Source organism: Larus michahellis, chromosome 6 (genome assembly GCF_964199755.1).
Source record: "Larus michahellis chromosome 6, bLarMic1.1, whole genome shotgun sequence".
Lineage (NCBI taxonomy): Eukaryota > Metazoa > Chordata > Aves > Charadriiformes > Laridae > Larus > Larus michahellis.
In genome coordinates, this window is record NC_133901.1 from 41,064,916 (window position 1) to 41,078,340 (window position 13,425).

The following is a 13,425-nucleotide window of genomic DNA, read 5'->3' on the forward strand; positions in this document are numbered from 1 at the left end:
CTCCACATAACAGCACCCATAGAGGCAGGAAAGCGAAGCTGAGATTAACTTCTCACTGCCCTCCATTACAATAGAAACGGGAGATAAGAAATATACACAGGAACATATTTTGCACATGTATAGCTTAGTATAACTACTAAATTTACTGCTAAAAATCTTGGTGGCAACTGTTTGGCACTGTAATATTTTAAGCAAGTCCCACAAAACATCTTTCATTTTCTTGAAGCCCTGTATTTTCTCAGCTTACTTTCTTGACTATTATTCTCCTCCAGCATTGCGAAACCTTAAGCAGTTTATGCTATTTGACATCGCACTGGACACAAATCTAATAAGCTGGATGACAGTTGCACTCAAATTTAATCCTTTTTATTGCCGTCTTGTTTTACTTGCACACATTCTAATTCTGTTTTGTGATTTTTAGCAGAAAGTGCCAATATCCTCAACTCCCATGGACTAGAAATTAATGCTTTGCGTTCCCAGTATTTTAAGTCATACATATGTTTTGATGCAAGACGAGACATCTGTTAAGTGTTTAACAAATAGAAATTGCAGTCAACTAAATTACATCTTTATGGAAGTAGCAGACAGATATCAGATATGAGAATAGTGACATGTTAGGTATTTAATCACTGGTCTAGGACAGTAATGAAAGTCTGCATCAATATAGTGGTGTTTACCAGCTTTTCCCCAGGATATTCATCAAGTAGAACCTTCAGAATTGCGTCTGATCTCATTTCCAAGACTAGGATATGTATGGGAAGTCCATGCCAGACGCTTATGAAAGCTGGACTGTAATCCTCCTCTCCACTTCTTAGTATATACATTTTTACCCGGTCCTTCCCCCACCAATCTTCCTCTTTCTACCTTAGACCTGTTTTCTCATTATCTTTATAGCATCTTCATCATTGACTCTTTATTATTCTACTCTTTCAAAAGCCTCATTTCTTTAAGATTCCCACTATAACCTTATGCTTCCTGCCATGTCTTTGCTGACTCACATCTACCTCTTTCCAACAACTGTCAGTCGCTTCATCAGTCTCTCATTTCCTCTGTGTCTCCCGCTTCCCCCATTCCACTTCATTCCCAACTTTTTACTTTCCCACAGCTTTCCTCCCATTAACAAGAGATCCATTTGCCTTTCCCTTTCACAGGAGTTAATAAAGGGAGCATACGTTGCCAATAGTCATCATCGACTAGCCTTGGTTGATCAACACTGATGGACAGTACCAGTCTCACTAGTTAAACTATACCAATTCAGCAGCTTCAACTGCTGCCACGCAGCCAAAGTTACAGGCTACCGGGGCTCTCGACAAGCATTTACCATAAAAAACAATTATTTTGTAACTGCTAAAAATCAGGGGGTGGGGGGTGTGTGGTTAATAATCACAAGAACACTATTTAATGCCCTGGATTTTTTTTGCTCTGTAGATCTGACTTGGTTTACAGGAAATGTTAGTCTTGCCAAATAATCAAGGAATAAAATGACTAGCACAGTTTACACAAAGTTAAGTTTGTACAGATGAAAAGCTTAAAATTCTGAAAACCATATTATAGTTATTTTTCAGATATGCCCTCCTACTGCTACTCCAGAAAAATCATATGATTCAAATTATAGTTTCCAGAGGAAGTCATTAAAGAGACTTTCTATCAATGATGGTTTCGTATGTTCGCACTTGGTCTTTGGCAGAGACTCAGTCTATATTTAGAATGCACACTATAAAGAAAGTTTGAAACCAAAGCGATTTAAAAAAAATAATCAGAATTTCACTTATAATGCAAAGAGATTTGCAGAAAAAGGACGATAATCACTTCCGTTGTAATTCTAGAGTGTTTATAGGAGTTGCAGAAGCTTGAAGAGGGCAATGCAGTAGCCAGCCCTACCTGCAAGTGCTACCGTCAGCAGGAGAGGCTGGAGCATCATGGGAGGCACAGGCTTGCTTTGGGGAAGATTGGTCTTTGTGTGGCAGTTACAGAAGTACAGTATAAAGAAACTGAAAAGACTATAAAAATATTTAGCCAGCTATAGAATATGAGTATATAGCTATTATCACTTCAGAGTATAAAATGCAGTGTTCTCCCCAGTAATACTGGTGGGCATATGATTATTTTATTTCTTTAAAACTGTGACAAGATCCTTGAGTGGATTTCTGCTGTGCGTGCTACTTTCTCCATGCTTCTGAAAGCTGTTTTAGGGCCCTGGCCTCCTCCACTCAAGCCATTTTTGTGACAAATCAAAACAAAAATTTGAATTATGTTTACTAATCTAACACATCATTACCATTCACTGACCAATGCCTAATGCATACCTGATGTGTTTAAATTAGCATCTTCAGCTAGGCTTACAAGAAGTTTTTCGTATTAGCGTCAAACGTTTGCATACAATAATGCATTAGATTGGCACGAAGAACTCCTCAGCACCCCTGAAAACCTTCTGAAACATCACAATTTAAACACATGGAAACAGGAGTTTAAAAAATCTGAAACATGACGCTTCCCTTTTCTCAACACTTCTCCAACCAATCCCTGAAAAAACTACATGCTGAAAAACAAAACAAAAACATACTGTGGGCTTCCACTGACATTTGACGCCATGAGTTTATCTTCTTTTATGAAAAATACTAAAGAGTATGAATAATCCCTTCTCAAAAGGAAAAGAGTATTAATGAATGGTAATAGTTAACAAGCAGATACCATGTAGCATTACAAGCAGATGATTGACTGCAGCCTCCCCAAGTTTGACAGACTAAAATAGTTAATTGATTGACAGAAATTATCCAACAAACATTTTCTGTATTCTGATGATCGTCACCAATGATGCAGACTATCACTGAATTTTTGTAATCTTATTTCTTCTGAAAACGCCGATTTGATTTACATCAGAGCAAGATCAAATCAAAGAAAACAATTTTAAGCAATTCAGAACACACAAATTACAAACCAGCATAATTCTATAATTCTATAATCCAGCAAGATTCTATAATTAGAGAAAGGCATAATTAAGCAAGTACTTCTCCATTTTATAAAGAACTTTCAGAACTAAAGTACTCTGCATTTCAGATTATGTAGCTGTTCAGTTGTATTTCACCTAAGTTGCATGATTTTTAAAAAGCCCCATTTATCAAGTTAATCCATTTTTACCTCTGGGGAAATGCAAAACAGCATTAGTTTTACTGTAGAAAGGTCAAGCACACAACTAAGTTTAATGCCATTCTAAGAAACAGAAAAAACTTGCAGTTTCCCAGATCATGTATAGATCTGACTGAAGTTTTATTTTGTGAAGCAGCTGCAGATATAAGAAATAATCTTTTTTCCTCCCCTCAAATCTTGTTAGCATTTTCAAAAACACATCAGAGCATCCTTTACCTCCTGACACGACTACCTTCAATATGCAGAAACATACTGCTGCAAAATTCCTGTGTATGAGTGTAATTTAAAAAACCCTCTACTTATATACACAGTTATCAGCTGGACAATTGCATAACAGGATGAATCTTTTTTTCTTGTTTTTAGTGAGGTCAAATAAAAGCTGCAAAGGAATTTTGCTCCACACATAGAGAGCTGACACAGAATACCCAAACCAACCATTGTGTTGTCATGGGCACCAACAAGGAAGAGGCATTTAAATGCCAAGGTTTTTAAGAAAACCTTTACTGAGCTGGTATAAAGTCAGACACATGACTTTATACCTTGGGAACCAAAACCAAATAGCTTTAAGAAAAATTCCACTGACAAAAGCGCACAGGCCCCAATAAACCAGCAGTCCCGAATGCCCTCTCCGTCAGCGGGTTTGACACCGGGGCATGCCAGGCTGGAGGGCCCAGCTGCCTAGCAGGTAGCTATGGAGCCAGAGGGGCAGACCTCAAGCATGCAGTAAGGCTAGAGAGATAAGACAACTGCGCTGTTTGGCAGCTGTGAAAACAGTTCTGCCTCCCCGATTTCATTTCTAGCAAAAGTAGTTACTGGTCTTCCTTTAAGAAGTACTTGGAATACGCACAACCCAGTGCACCTTTATCATTATTCACAACATACAGAATAAGGCTGTCGTAGGGATCTGGTGATCAAAAACTATTGTGCCTACTGCTATTATATGAAGTTATCTCAAATTTATGCATTGGGATTCCGTTTCCACTCACAGACGGGAAAGACATATGGAGTAACTTCAAAAGCTCACCCTGCAGCACCTTTTTGGTGAACTTCAAGTAACCAGGAGGAGAGCCCCTCTCCTCGGGGAACAGGTTCCTACAGCACAGAGTCATCAAATCGTCACCTCTGACCACCTTACCACATTGGTTATTGACAGGGGACTATTCCCCTTGCCCTGTAAAGGTGGTGATCCACACGAACAAGGGAAGGCACCCAACAGCACCACCAGAGCCTAAACCAGTCCTCAGATTGGCAGCAACGATAGAGCTGCTGGCAGAGTTCCAGCTGGTGTACAGCACGTTATTTTCTTTCTAAGAAGCAGACTGGGCAATTTGAACCTGTGTTTCCATTCATCTGCACTGAAATCAATGTCGTGACAACAGAAATTAAAACTTGATCATGAACAAATACAAAAGTTACCTTTGCTTTTAAGCACTTGAGCATCTAAGCACTTCAGAGGCTTAGAACAGGCTGTGGTTGTTCAGAAGTGGACATCTCTCCATACATGTTCAGCTCCTATCAGAGTTAGGGTACAGCCTTGCAGGACAGTTAGCAAAAATTTCAGAAGCACCCGAGTGGATTAGAAGCTACTTTGTCCAAAAGCTCCACTGCAGATCTCCAAGGGCACGATTAATTTATTTTTTCCCCTCCTTTTCTTTTTTTTTTTTTTTTTTTTTTTTTTTTTTTTTTAAGTCAAGCTTAAGGCTCTAAGCCAATTAAGTGGCTACTCATAGCACTGAATTTAAGGTAGGAAAATTAATTGATTATATCCTGTGTTTACTCTCTTCCACTCTATTTGTTTTGAGGGTTTTTTTGTGAGAACAGCAGAAGCTACAGTTATTTAACTGGGAACAGCACACAGAGAGATGAAAGTAGGTCAAGAACGAAAGTTGACCAAAACTATGAAAAATTACTGTTACATTGTTGTAACCATTACTTGTTTCATTAACAAGTCTGAAGTATCTGTAGTCCTACAATGCCGTGTGACCTTCTCAGGCGGGGCTGGCTTAGCATTTAAGACCGACATGCAAAATAAAACTCAATGCACTATTGCATTTACAGAAACACAAACCATGATCTCCTTTTACAGTAAAGAGTATTTTTCTTAAGCTTAAAGGCTGATAAATTAACTACACAGATTCGTACTGGCAAGCATAGAAGCAATTTCAGCACATTAAGCTTTGTTTCCCATTATTCACCAGATCATTTTTAGGCAGGTTCAGAGGTTATATAGGGTTGTGAACGAAGAGACTGTCATTTTAGAAGTGAATGAAGTTACAGGAGGACTTTTAGAACTTATGCACATGAAGACTTGTAACACAGAATTTACATGGGCATATTCTTTAAAAAAGCAGCAGGATTCACGTTTATATTCAAAGAATTAAGATCAATCAAGCGTAATTAAGAAATTTAGCCTTTGTAAGAAAGTGTTTTCATGCAACTTAAACCATCAATGAAACATACAACCTTGAATTTCTTTTGAAGGAAAAAAAAAACCAACCACAAAAGCCCCACGCACTGATACAGTAACTCTAGTTTACACGCAGATGTAAATTCTCCTTCCTCCTGCCCCAAGACTTAAGTCTCCATTTGCCAAGCAGACTGTATACAATAAAAACCAATTGATTTGAAACATTTCTATGTTCAGGTTGAGGCCATAAACTATCTAAATCTATATAAGGAAGCATGAGAATACTCTTAACCTCAGTGCCCATACTCACAGAAGAGAGTTGCTTATTCTCCTCCATATTATATATACATATACACACACACATATATGTATGTGTATACATATATGTATATGAAGGTGTGCATATACCTTTATTTTAACTTTCCAGACTACACTGATCTTCTCCGTGAAGAATTCAGTAATTCAAATATAAAAAAGCTGATATTACACTCCCTCACTACATTGTATAAACAGCAAAGAGGTTCATCCACAACCACACTAGCCTGACAGTGATCAACTCTTGAGTTTAACAGGGTACCAAAACAGGCTAGACATTTTTATCTGGTTGTTTTTTGAAATGCTAGTTTTATATATGTAGATGAATTAAAAAAACACCACAAAAAACCAAAAAAAACCCAACAAACAAACAAAAAACCCCCCAAAAAATCAAAAACAAACCAAGCAATTCCTCCTTACCATTCACTTCTAGGAACACTTTTAGAAATGGTCTTAGGATATTGTACAGAATGTAACCATTATTGAGAGCACCAAACAGGATTTGTTATAATAGAGCTCTTGCTATTTAAAGCAATGGATTTTCATAGCCCCATACTGGGTTTTGGATTGTGGGGAGGTTGTGGGGTTTGTTTGCTTTTCTGTTGGTTGGGTTTTGGTTTCTTGGGTCAGATTTTATTTTTTTTAATCCAAAGAGCCAGACAAACAAGAAACACCATCCTCCTGCCCACAATCAAAATGAGAAGGTAAAAATCTCCAAGCTCAACAAGGGTAATTAATAGATGCTGTATTCCCAACAACTGTAGCTTTTCCACAATACAACTAGTTCCAAATTACTTTTCAACAAAATTAAAACAAAACTCAAAGCAGGTATAATATATACGCATCGTGAAAAAGGAAAAAAGAAACTAACCTCTCTTCAGCCCAGAATAATGAAGTCATTTCAGAAAACAGACAAATAAAAAGCTGTGTTATGGCTACAACTATATTAAGTAGGAATAATGTGTATATGTAAAGCCTGAGAAGAGGAAAACACTGCAGACTTAAAAACAAAGCAATCCTAACTATCATTGTTCTATATGCATATACACACATGTACATACACAGCATCGCATTATATATTCAAACCGCAGGGTCTTAAGTCTTGTAGATCCCAAACTGCTGGAAACAGAGTTCAATTTAAAGAGTTATATAAGACAAAGAAGTCAATAGCCTAAACTGTGAGGTCATTTGTAGTTATTTTATGCTTGTTTGACCAAACTCAGACTTGGCCAATTTCTTGGGGAAAACTTCAGATTATGTAACTGCACTTTGCAAACATGCCAGCCCCTAGAGTACACCAAGCCACCTGCTATTTAGGAAAAGATTAAGTATGTAACTTAAAAGTTTAGGAGCATATATTCAAATCCTTTTAGTATTCCAGCAACAATTGAAAGCAGAGAAATCTACTAATTTCTCTAAACTTTGCATTTTTTACAAAATATCATCAATGCGAAAAGATAGAATCCCCTAAAGTGAAGGTCCCAGATCACTTTATGCCACACAGACACTTTTCACTGTACTCCGAGTTTCTCAACTGCTGCCTCATCACGTTCATTGCTTTGCTTAGCAGTGTTTTGATTTGGTGGGGTTTTGGGGGTTGTGGTTCTCGGTTGGGATTTTGTTTTGGAGGAGGGAGAATCCAGAGACCTCCAGACACACTAGAAGAGGTTATGATGCTGGTTAAAGCTCACATTAACTCCTACAGAATGATGCTGCACAGGCTTATTAACTCTTCCATTTCTCACTGACATTTCATCATGAAATAGTGGGTTTGAATATGACCACTGACAATGTCTTACTCGCACCCATTAACAGATTGGAACAAAAGTATTGTACAAATGTAGGATTCAGTTCAGTTCCTATACTGAAAGCAATATTGCATAACAGTCAGCGATTAGTTTGTTTTACAAAATGATGCTTAAGAAATGATGTAATCTCTCCATGGAACAGGCGTGTAAGTTAGGAAGGTGTCTGCACATGGGACACTAAAAACTGGCAAGTACAATGCTGATCTGCCCTTATGTTAACCACTTCTCCATCTATATTTTAGTATAGAAGATTTAGCATCAAAAGCAGTTTTCACTCTTTTAAAAGATTTTGTTGACAAACAAAACGGAGAAAATTCAGTATTTCTAAAGAGAAAAAACCAACACTATCTGACAAGAATAAAATCAGACTGGAGTTCTATCAGAAAATCTAAGCCAAAAGAGTAAATAACCCAGCACTGTATATGCACACATTCGTAAGGCTCCACAGCCTGATGCCACATCTTCTTTCCCTCCCTTCTTCCTCTCAAAATGTAAACTTCAGCTTTTATTGCAACATTGGGAAACAACTGAAAGTTGATTTAAAGGTCTGAAGCAATAAACAGAGATTACATTTTAACTTACTCTTGATATCTAAGGCAGTAACTTACATGCAAGTTTGGCCTTAAGTTTGCCATGTAGTGACATTTCTGTTTTAACAAAAATGTCAGTTTCTAGCTTTTATCATAATGCCTTTTGAAACACCCAAAGCTCTTCCCTTGTGTCTAAACAAAATTCAAATAGATGGGAGCAATATTTAACTAATTTGGTTGAAGTCTCTCAGTACAGTTATTTGCCTTAAATATGGTATCACATTTGCTAACTTTATTTTCCACGCTGTCTCTGCAGCTTAAGATGCAAAGAAGGAAATACTGAACTCTGCTTGCAAGATAGCTTGCGAAAGGCAAAGCTTAAAGGAAAAAGTGTGAAACCAAGTTTTCAGGCAATGAATGCCAGTACTGCCCACTGCTAATTATTGCTGCATTCCTTCTCATGTCTTCAGTGCCACTGTTTCCTCCCTTCTTGCCATTCTCCTTAGGTATCAACTTGATACGCTATGTGCTTGCCTTGCCTTTGAGATATGCTAATGAAAAATAGCGTGTAGTAAACGTTTTGATAATAGATACTAGTTTAAATTTAAAAAAAAAAAAAGAGTTACTGAAGCTTGATTTTTGAAACGGGAGATGAAAGAATAAGTAAAAAGAAAAATCAGGTGAGGAAAAAACCCCCACTCAAATAGAACATAGACTGGATTTTTTTTTTCTTAAACAACTTAAAATGAATCAGTAATACGAGGGGGAGAAACAGAAAAACAAACAGAAAGCAAAAAACAATAACCCAACAACCCCCAAAACCAGAAACAGCAAGTGAAAGAACAGATGAAATGAAATAAGAGCAGCTCATGAAAGAAAGAAAATAAATGAGTGGGTAACTTCAATAAACAGAGATCAAGAAAAGCTGGATATTGTAATATGGAGAAAGATGAAGAGGAATGAAAATATGGGAAGAACAGGGAGAAAGAAAAAAGAGCAACAGAAGTTCAGGAAAAGCAGCCCATTTTTAAAGTGAACAGTTAAAAAGACTCCGAGTTATTCCTGCTCGGTAAACTCAATTTACTTTGCATTTCCCCTTACCACCTTTTTTAATCTCCCACTATTTTCCCTGCTCCAAGTCTCTGAATGAATTCCTGCCTAGAGCCATTAAGTTTCCAGGAGCTGAAATGATTCTTATGCTGGTTGTTACCCAAATGCTATTTCAAGGCTGTCTGCATTCTGAGCACATGCACATCCCCATAACTTCTTTATGGCTGTTGACATACAAAGGCACGCACCTGCATAGAGGGGGGAAATAATTAAAAGAAGGACAGACAGACAGGAATATGAGTGAAATCTAAACTCACATATATCCTAATGTTCCTAAAGAGCAACTTAAATTACCCTCAAGAAGCACTGCTGCTGAATAACATGACGTTCACCTGCTCCCAATGCATTAAACATTACAGACTCAGACAACTGTATGGGGAAGCAGACTGAGGGTACAGTTTGGGTTAAAACAGCTAGCAAATGCACAAAACACCTGCGTATCCAATAGTAAAGATTATCCATGGTTAGTTTTAAGCCAACCTGGTCCCCTATGTGACAACATAAGCACGAGTGACAGCCCAGCACAAAGGGATGAACAAGAAGAGGAGAGCAGGACAGTAATTTGAGAAGGGAGAGGGAAAAAAAATGTTAGCTCACGCCTGCTTTGAAAGTGTTTGTGGAATTACAGTATCTGACCATTTAAGATTTGGCTATCTACTCTAAACTTTTATACCACTGAATAAATCATTTAAAGACAATTAATAGCATTCCTAAGGAACAGTAACAATAACAGAGTGAAAGAGTATGTTGAGAGCAAAAGGGGAATAGATAGAAAAGTCACTGTCTCTCAGTTTGATCTTTAATTCAATAGACAACGGAAGATCTGAAACCTCCAGAACCTGCGGTTTTGGTATGCCCTGAACTCTTCAGCACCCGTGCCAAGCAGGGCATACCATGCCAGCACCCATTATTTCATTGCTGCTGCACAGGAATCAGTCATTACAGAAGTGCTTTAAATTGTTTCACTTCCTTCTCTGAAGCCTTAATGTTACAGGATCTCTTTGTCCACCCAAACAAATCAAATGGCTTGCTTAAAGATGCTACTGGAAGATTTACATCTGTTTGTGTGTCTTCTAAACATGTATTGCAAAATACTTTAACCCTCATCACTAGAGTAAGACTGCAGCATCTGGTGTTCTTTAAGGCCAGGGGATTCCTGTTTTGCTCTTTATGAAACTGTTGGGAGTTGATAATTGATTTTTTAATTCTAGCTTTTGCAAAGAGGTATTCTAGCAATGTCATATTGAACAACAAATTTTAATTAGCAAATTTTAAAAATTCTGCATATGCGAAATCCAGACATTTTTCTGCAATTCAAGTTTGAGTTAATGAATTACCATTATGATACTCAATATATAGTATTTTGTGATCATCAATTTAAAAGTTGTATTCCAAATAACACAGAAAATAAACAATTTAACAACTTGCAGGTCATCTACTCTTATTGCTTTTGCTTCACAGTAAGTTTTTTTCCATAAGAACACAAAAAGATTGTGGGTCCTGTACAGAACTTAAGGTGTTCAGCAAGGATGTGAAGATTATTATGCACACCTTATCTGCAGGTTTCAATACCTATGCATGTTTTAGAAAGAAAATATGTATTCTGTCCTTATTGATTTAGTATCGATCTCAATTTAAAAACCGGCAACAGTAGTGAGAACACCACTACATTAAGCCTTAAATGTTTCATGAGACAGAACATGACAGAAACAGCAGCACAGATAGAAGTGTCTTCCTAATGATGTTTTTTCCCCCCCTCACATTTTGGGAGGAAGGCTGCGAACAACCAGAGGCCCCAGCATACATCCACAAAACGTGAAGCTACTGAAACTGCAGGAAAGTTATACTGGAAAATGATATGAAAAATCTGGTATCACTTGATGCTGATAGGGTAAAGTGTAGGGTAAAGTCTGTCCATCCATAACTGCTACTCCCTCCCTGAATGACTGCTTATCAGGCACTGGGTTCCCAGCCAAGGAGACAGGGAAAGATAGCATGTTCTGACTTCAAGAAGTCCCCAGAGAGGTGGCCAGTTATTTGTTGCAGGCTCTCCTCTCAATCACAAAATGTCATTAAGTGAAGCTAGAGTATGTTAAACACTTAGAATATTTTCCCTATATAAACAGCTGCTGTAGCTGCAAATGGGAAGTTACTGAATTGCAAACAATTGATATCAAGTGTTAACAGAAAATATAAACTACAGTTTATTTCAAAAGTAATAGGAACCTCTAGGTTAAGGGGTTCTTAGCACACACACTGTAATTTACTTACTTAGGTGTATATATACACACCAACTTCCCAGAGCAAAGCTAGCCAGAGAGTGAGTCTTAACTCCAGAGCCACCCTGCAATCCACAGGCATTTAAAACATTTTTTCATAGTATAGCATATATTGCTAAAATGCGTAGTTTGCGGCCCATCACTATCTAAAGTTTCTTTTGGCATAAAGACTTTCCAGGATAATTGTTCCCACTGCAGCTGCACTCAGTATGCCCAGCTGTATTATGCGTTCCCTCCCCTCAATTTTTAATTTTATTATCAGCTTATAACTTTTAGCTGTTTTATTTCCCCTGGTATTCAAATTAATTCCATATACTGATAGAGCTTCACCACAAATCTAACACTATCTTCTCTTTGAGATCACTAATAAAGAGGTTAAATTAATCTACATATAAAGCTGCATCTTTAAGTACCAATCCAGAATCCCAGCAGCCACCTCATATCCCTCTTTTCACAGCTTTTCATTCATGCTTTTCATCTTCAGAACTAGGCTTATTTAGATTTGAAAGAAAACAAGGGCAGGTATTGCTTTATTTCTTTTCTCTTCTCGCCTCAAAAGGAAAACAAACTCTCCTGCCTCAGTTTCCTGAGGAGCTTTAGCTGTGTATCAATGCACAGCCCCTCCAGCAGAAAGGATGCAGAACAGCACAGGCAGAGCCCAGGTTTGCACAGAGACTTTGTCACTCTCACATTACTATAAACACTAGCTCCACGTATGAATATATACATACACATGACACTTGCATTTTTTCTAGTCTGAATTCCTTCCCTATTTTTCCCCTCTCAAGTGAGAGACATTTTCCACGCAAGCAGACAAAAAAGTTAAATCAATTTGTACTTCAATACCATGTGGGAAAGTACCTCAGAGACTGAATCTCACTTTACACCATAAAGTGTTATTATTCCTGCACCTTTCTAAAGGGATTTTTCTTCCCATGAGACCTCCTTCATTTACAAAGGTTTTTAGCCCACATCTCCACCTATACATTTGAAATATAATGTACAGAGAAATTATTTGAACTCCACTTTCTTGGGTTTAATACGTATCAGCCTGAACAGAAATACATGCAATGTTAAAAATCACTCCCAATTTCATTTTCCCTGCAGAAGAAGAATTAAGTATTACTTTCATTCAGCCACAGCTATGATTCTTTAAGAACAAAACTAGAAGGCTTATTTCAAAAAGACACGTTCCAGATTGTATAACTCGGTTCACATTAATAGGCTGTACTTCCAGAAGAACCATAATTTAAAACACATAACGCTAGCCATTCCTAAGAAACAGCTCTCCTTCAGTTTCTTAAAGAAACCCAAAAAGCATGCAGACTGCCTCTGTCGGTGACACAATGAGGATGTATTGTTCTAACTGGGCTTGACCAACACACATCTTTCTTTGTACTCTATAAAAACAAACAAAAAAACCCCACAGAACACCCACTAATCTACAGTGTTACCAGAAAGACTAACTGGCTTTGCCTGCTGTAAAATAAGGAAACTGTTCAGATTAGATGCAGAGTTCTACAGAAGAAACCACACATGCCAAAGACAGTAAGTACAATAGTATTGACAGTAAAATACTTGCAGAAGTACTAGATACTTAAAATGGGTTTGTACCTCAAACACCTATATTAGCTATAACAGCTAATCCCACCCCATAAAAAGAATAAAACAAAATACCTTTTTTCGATTTTGCTCCAATCTTCAGCTTTGATGGCCAAGCAATCTGTGTATTTGTTTCTTCCATAATCTGTTAAAAAAGCATTTATGAAAAATTAACTTTTTATTGTTCTCCTACAAAGTCAAAAGTACATTTTTTGAAAAGATGACAT

The 13,425-nt window shown here is 37.4% G+C and overlaps 1 protein-coding gene across 1 annotated transcript in view; it reads right to left on the minus strand.

Moving 5' to 3' along the window:
* BICC1 (BicC family RNA binding protein 1) overlaps positions 1–13,425 on the minus strand; it is a 113,639-nt gene that overhangs the window by 44,195 nt on the left and 56,019 nt on the right. Inside the window, exon 3 of the mRNA XM_074592036.1 lies at positions 13,274–13,343. Coding sequence (XP_074448137.1) covers positions 13,274–13,343 — 70 coding nt within the window. The remainder of the gene's footprint in view (positions 1–13,273; positions 13,344–13,425) is intronic.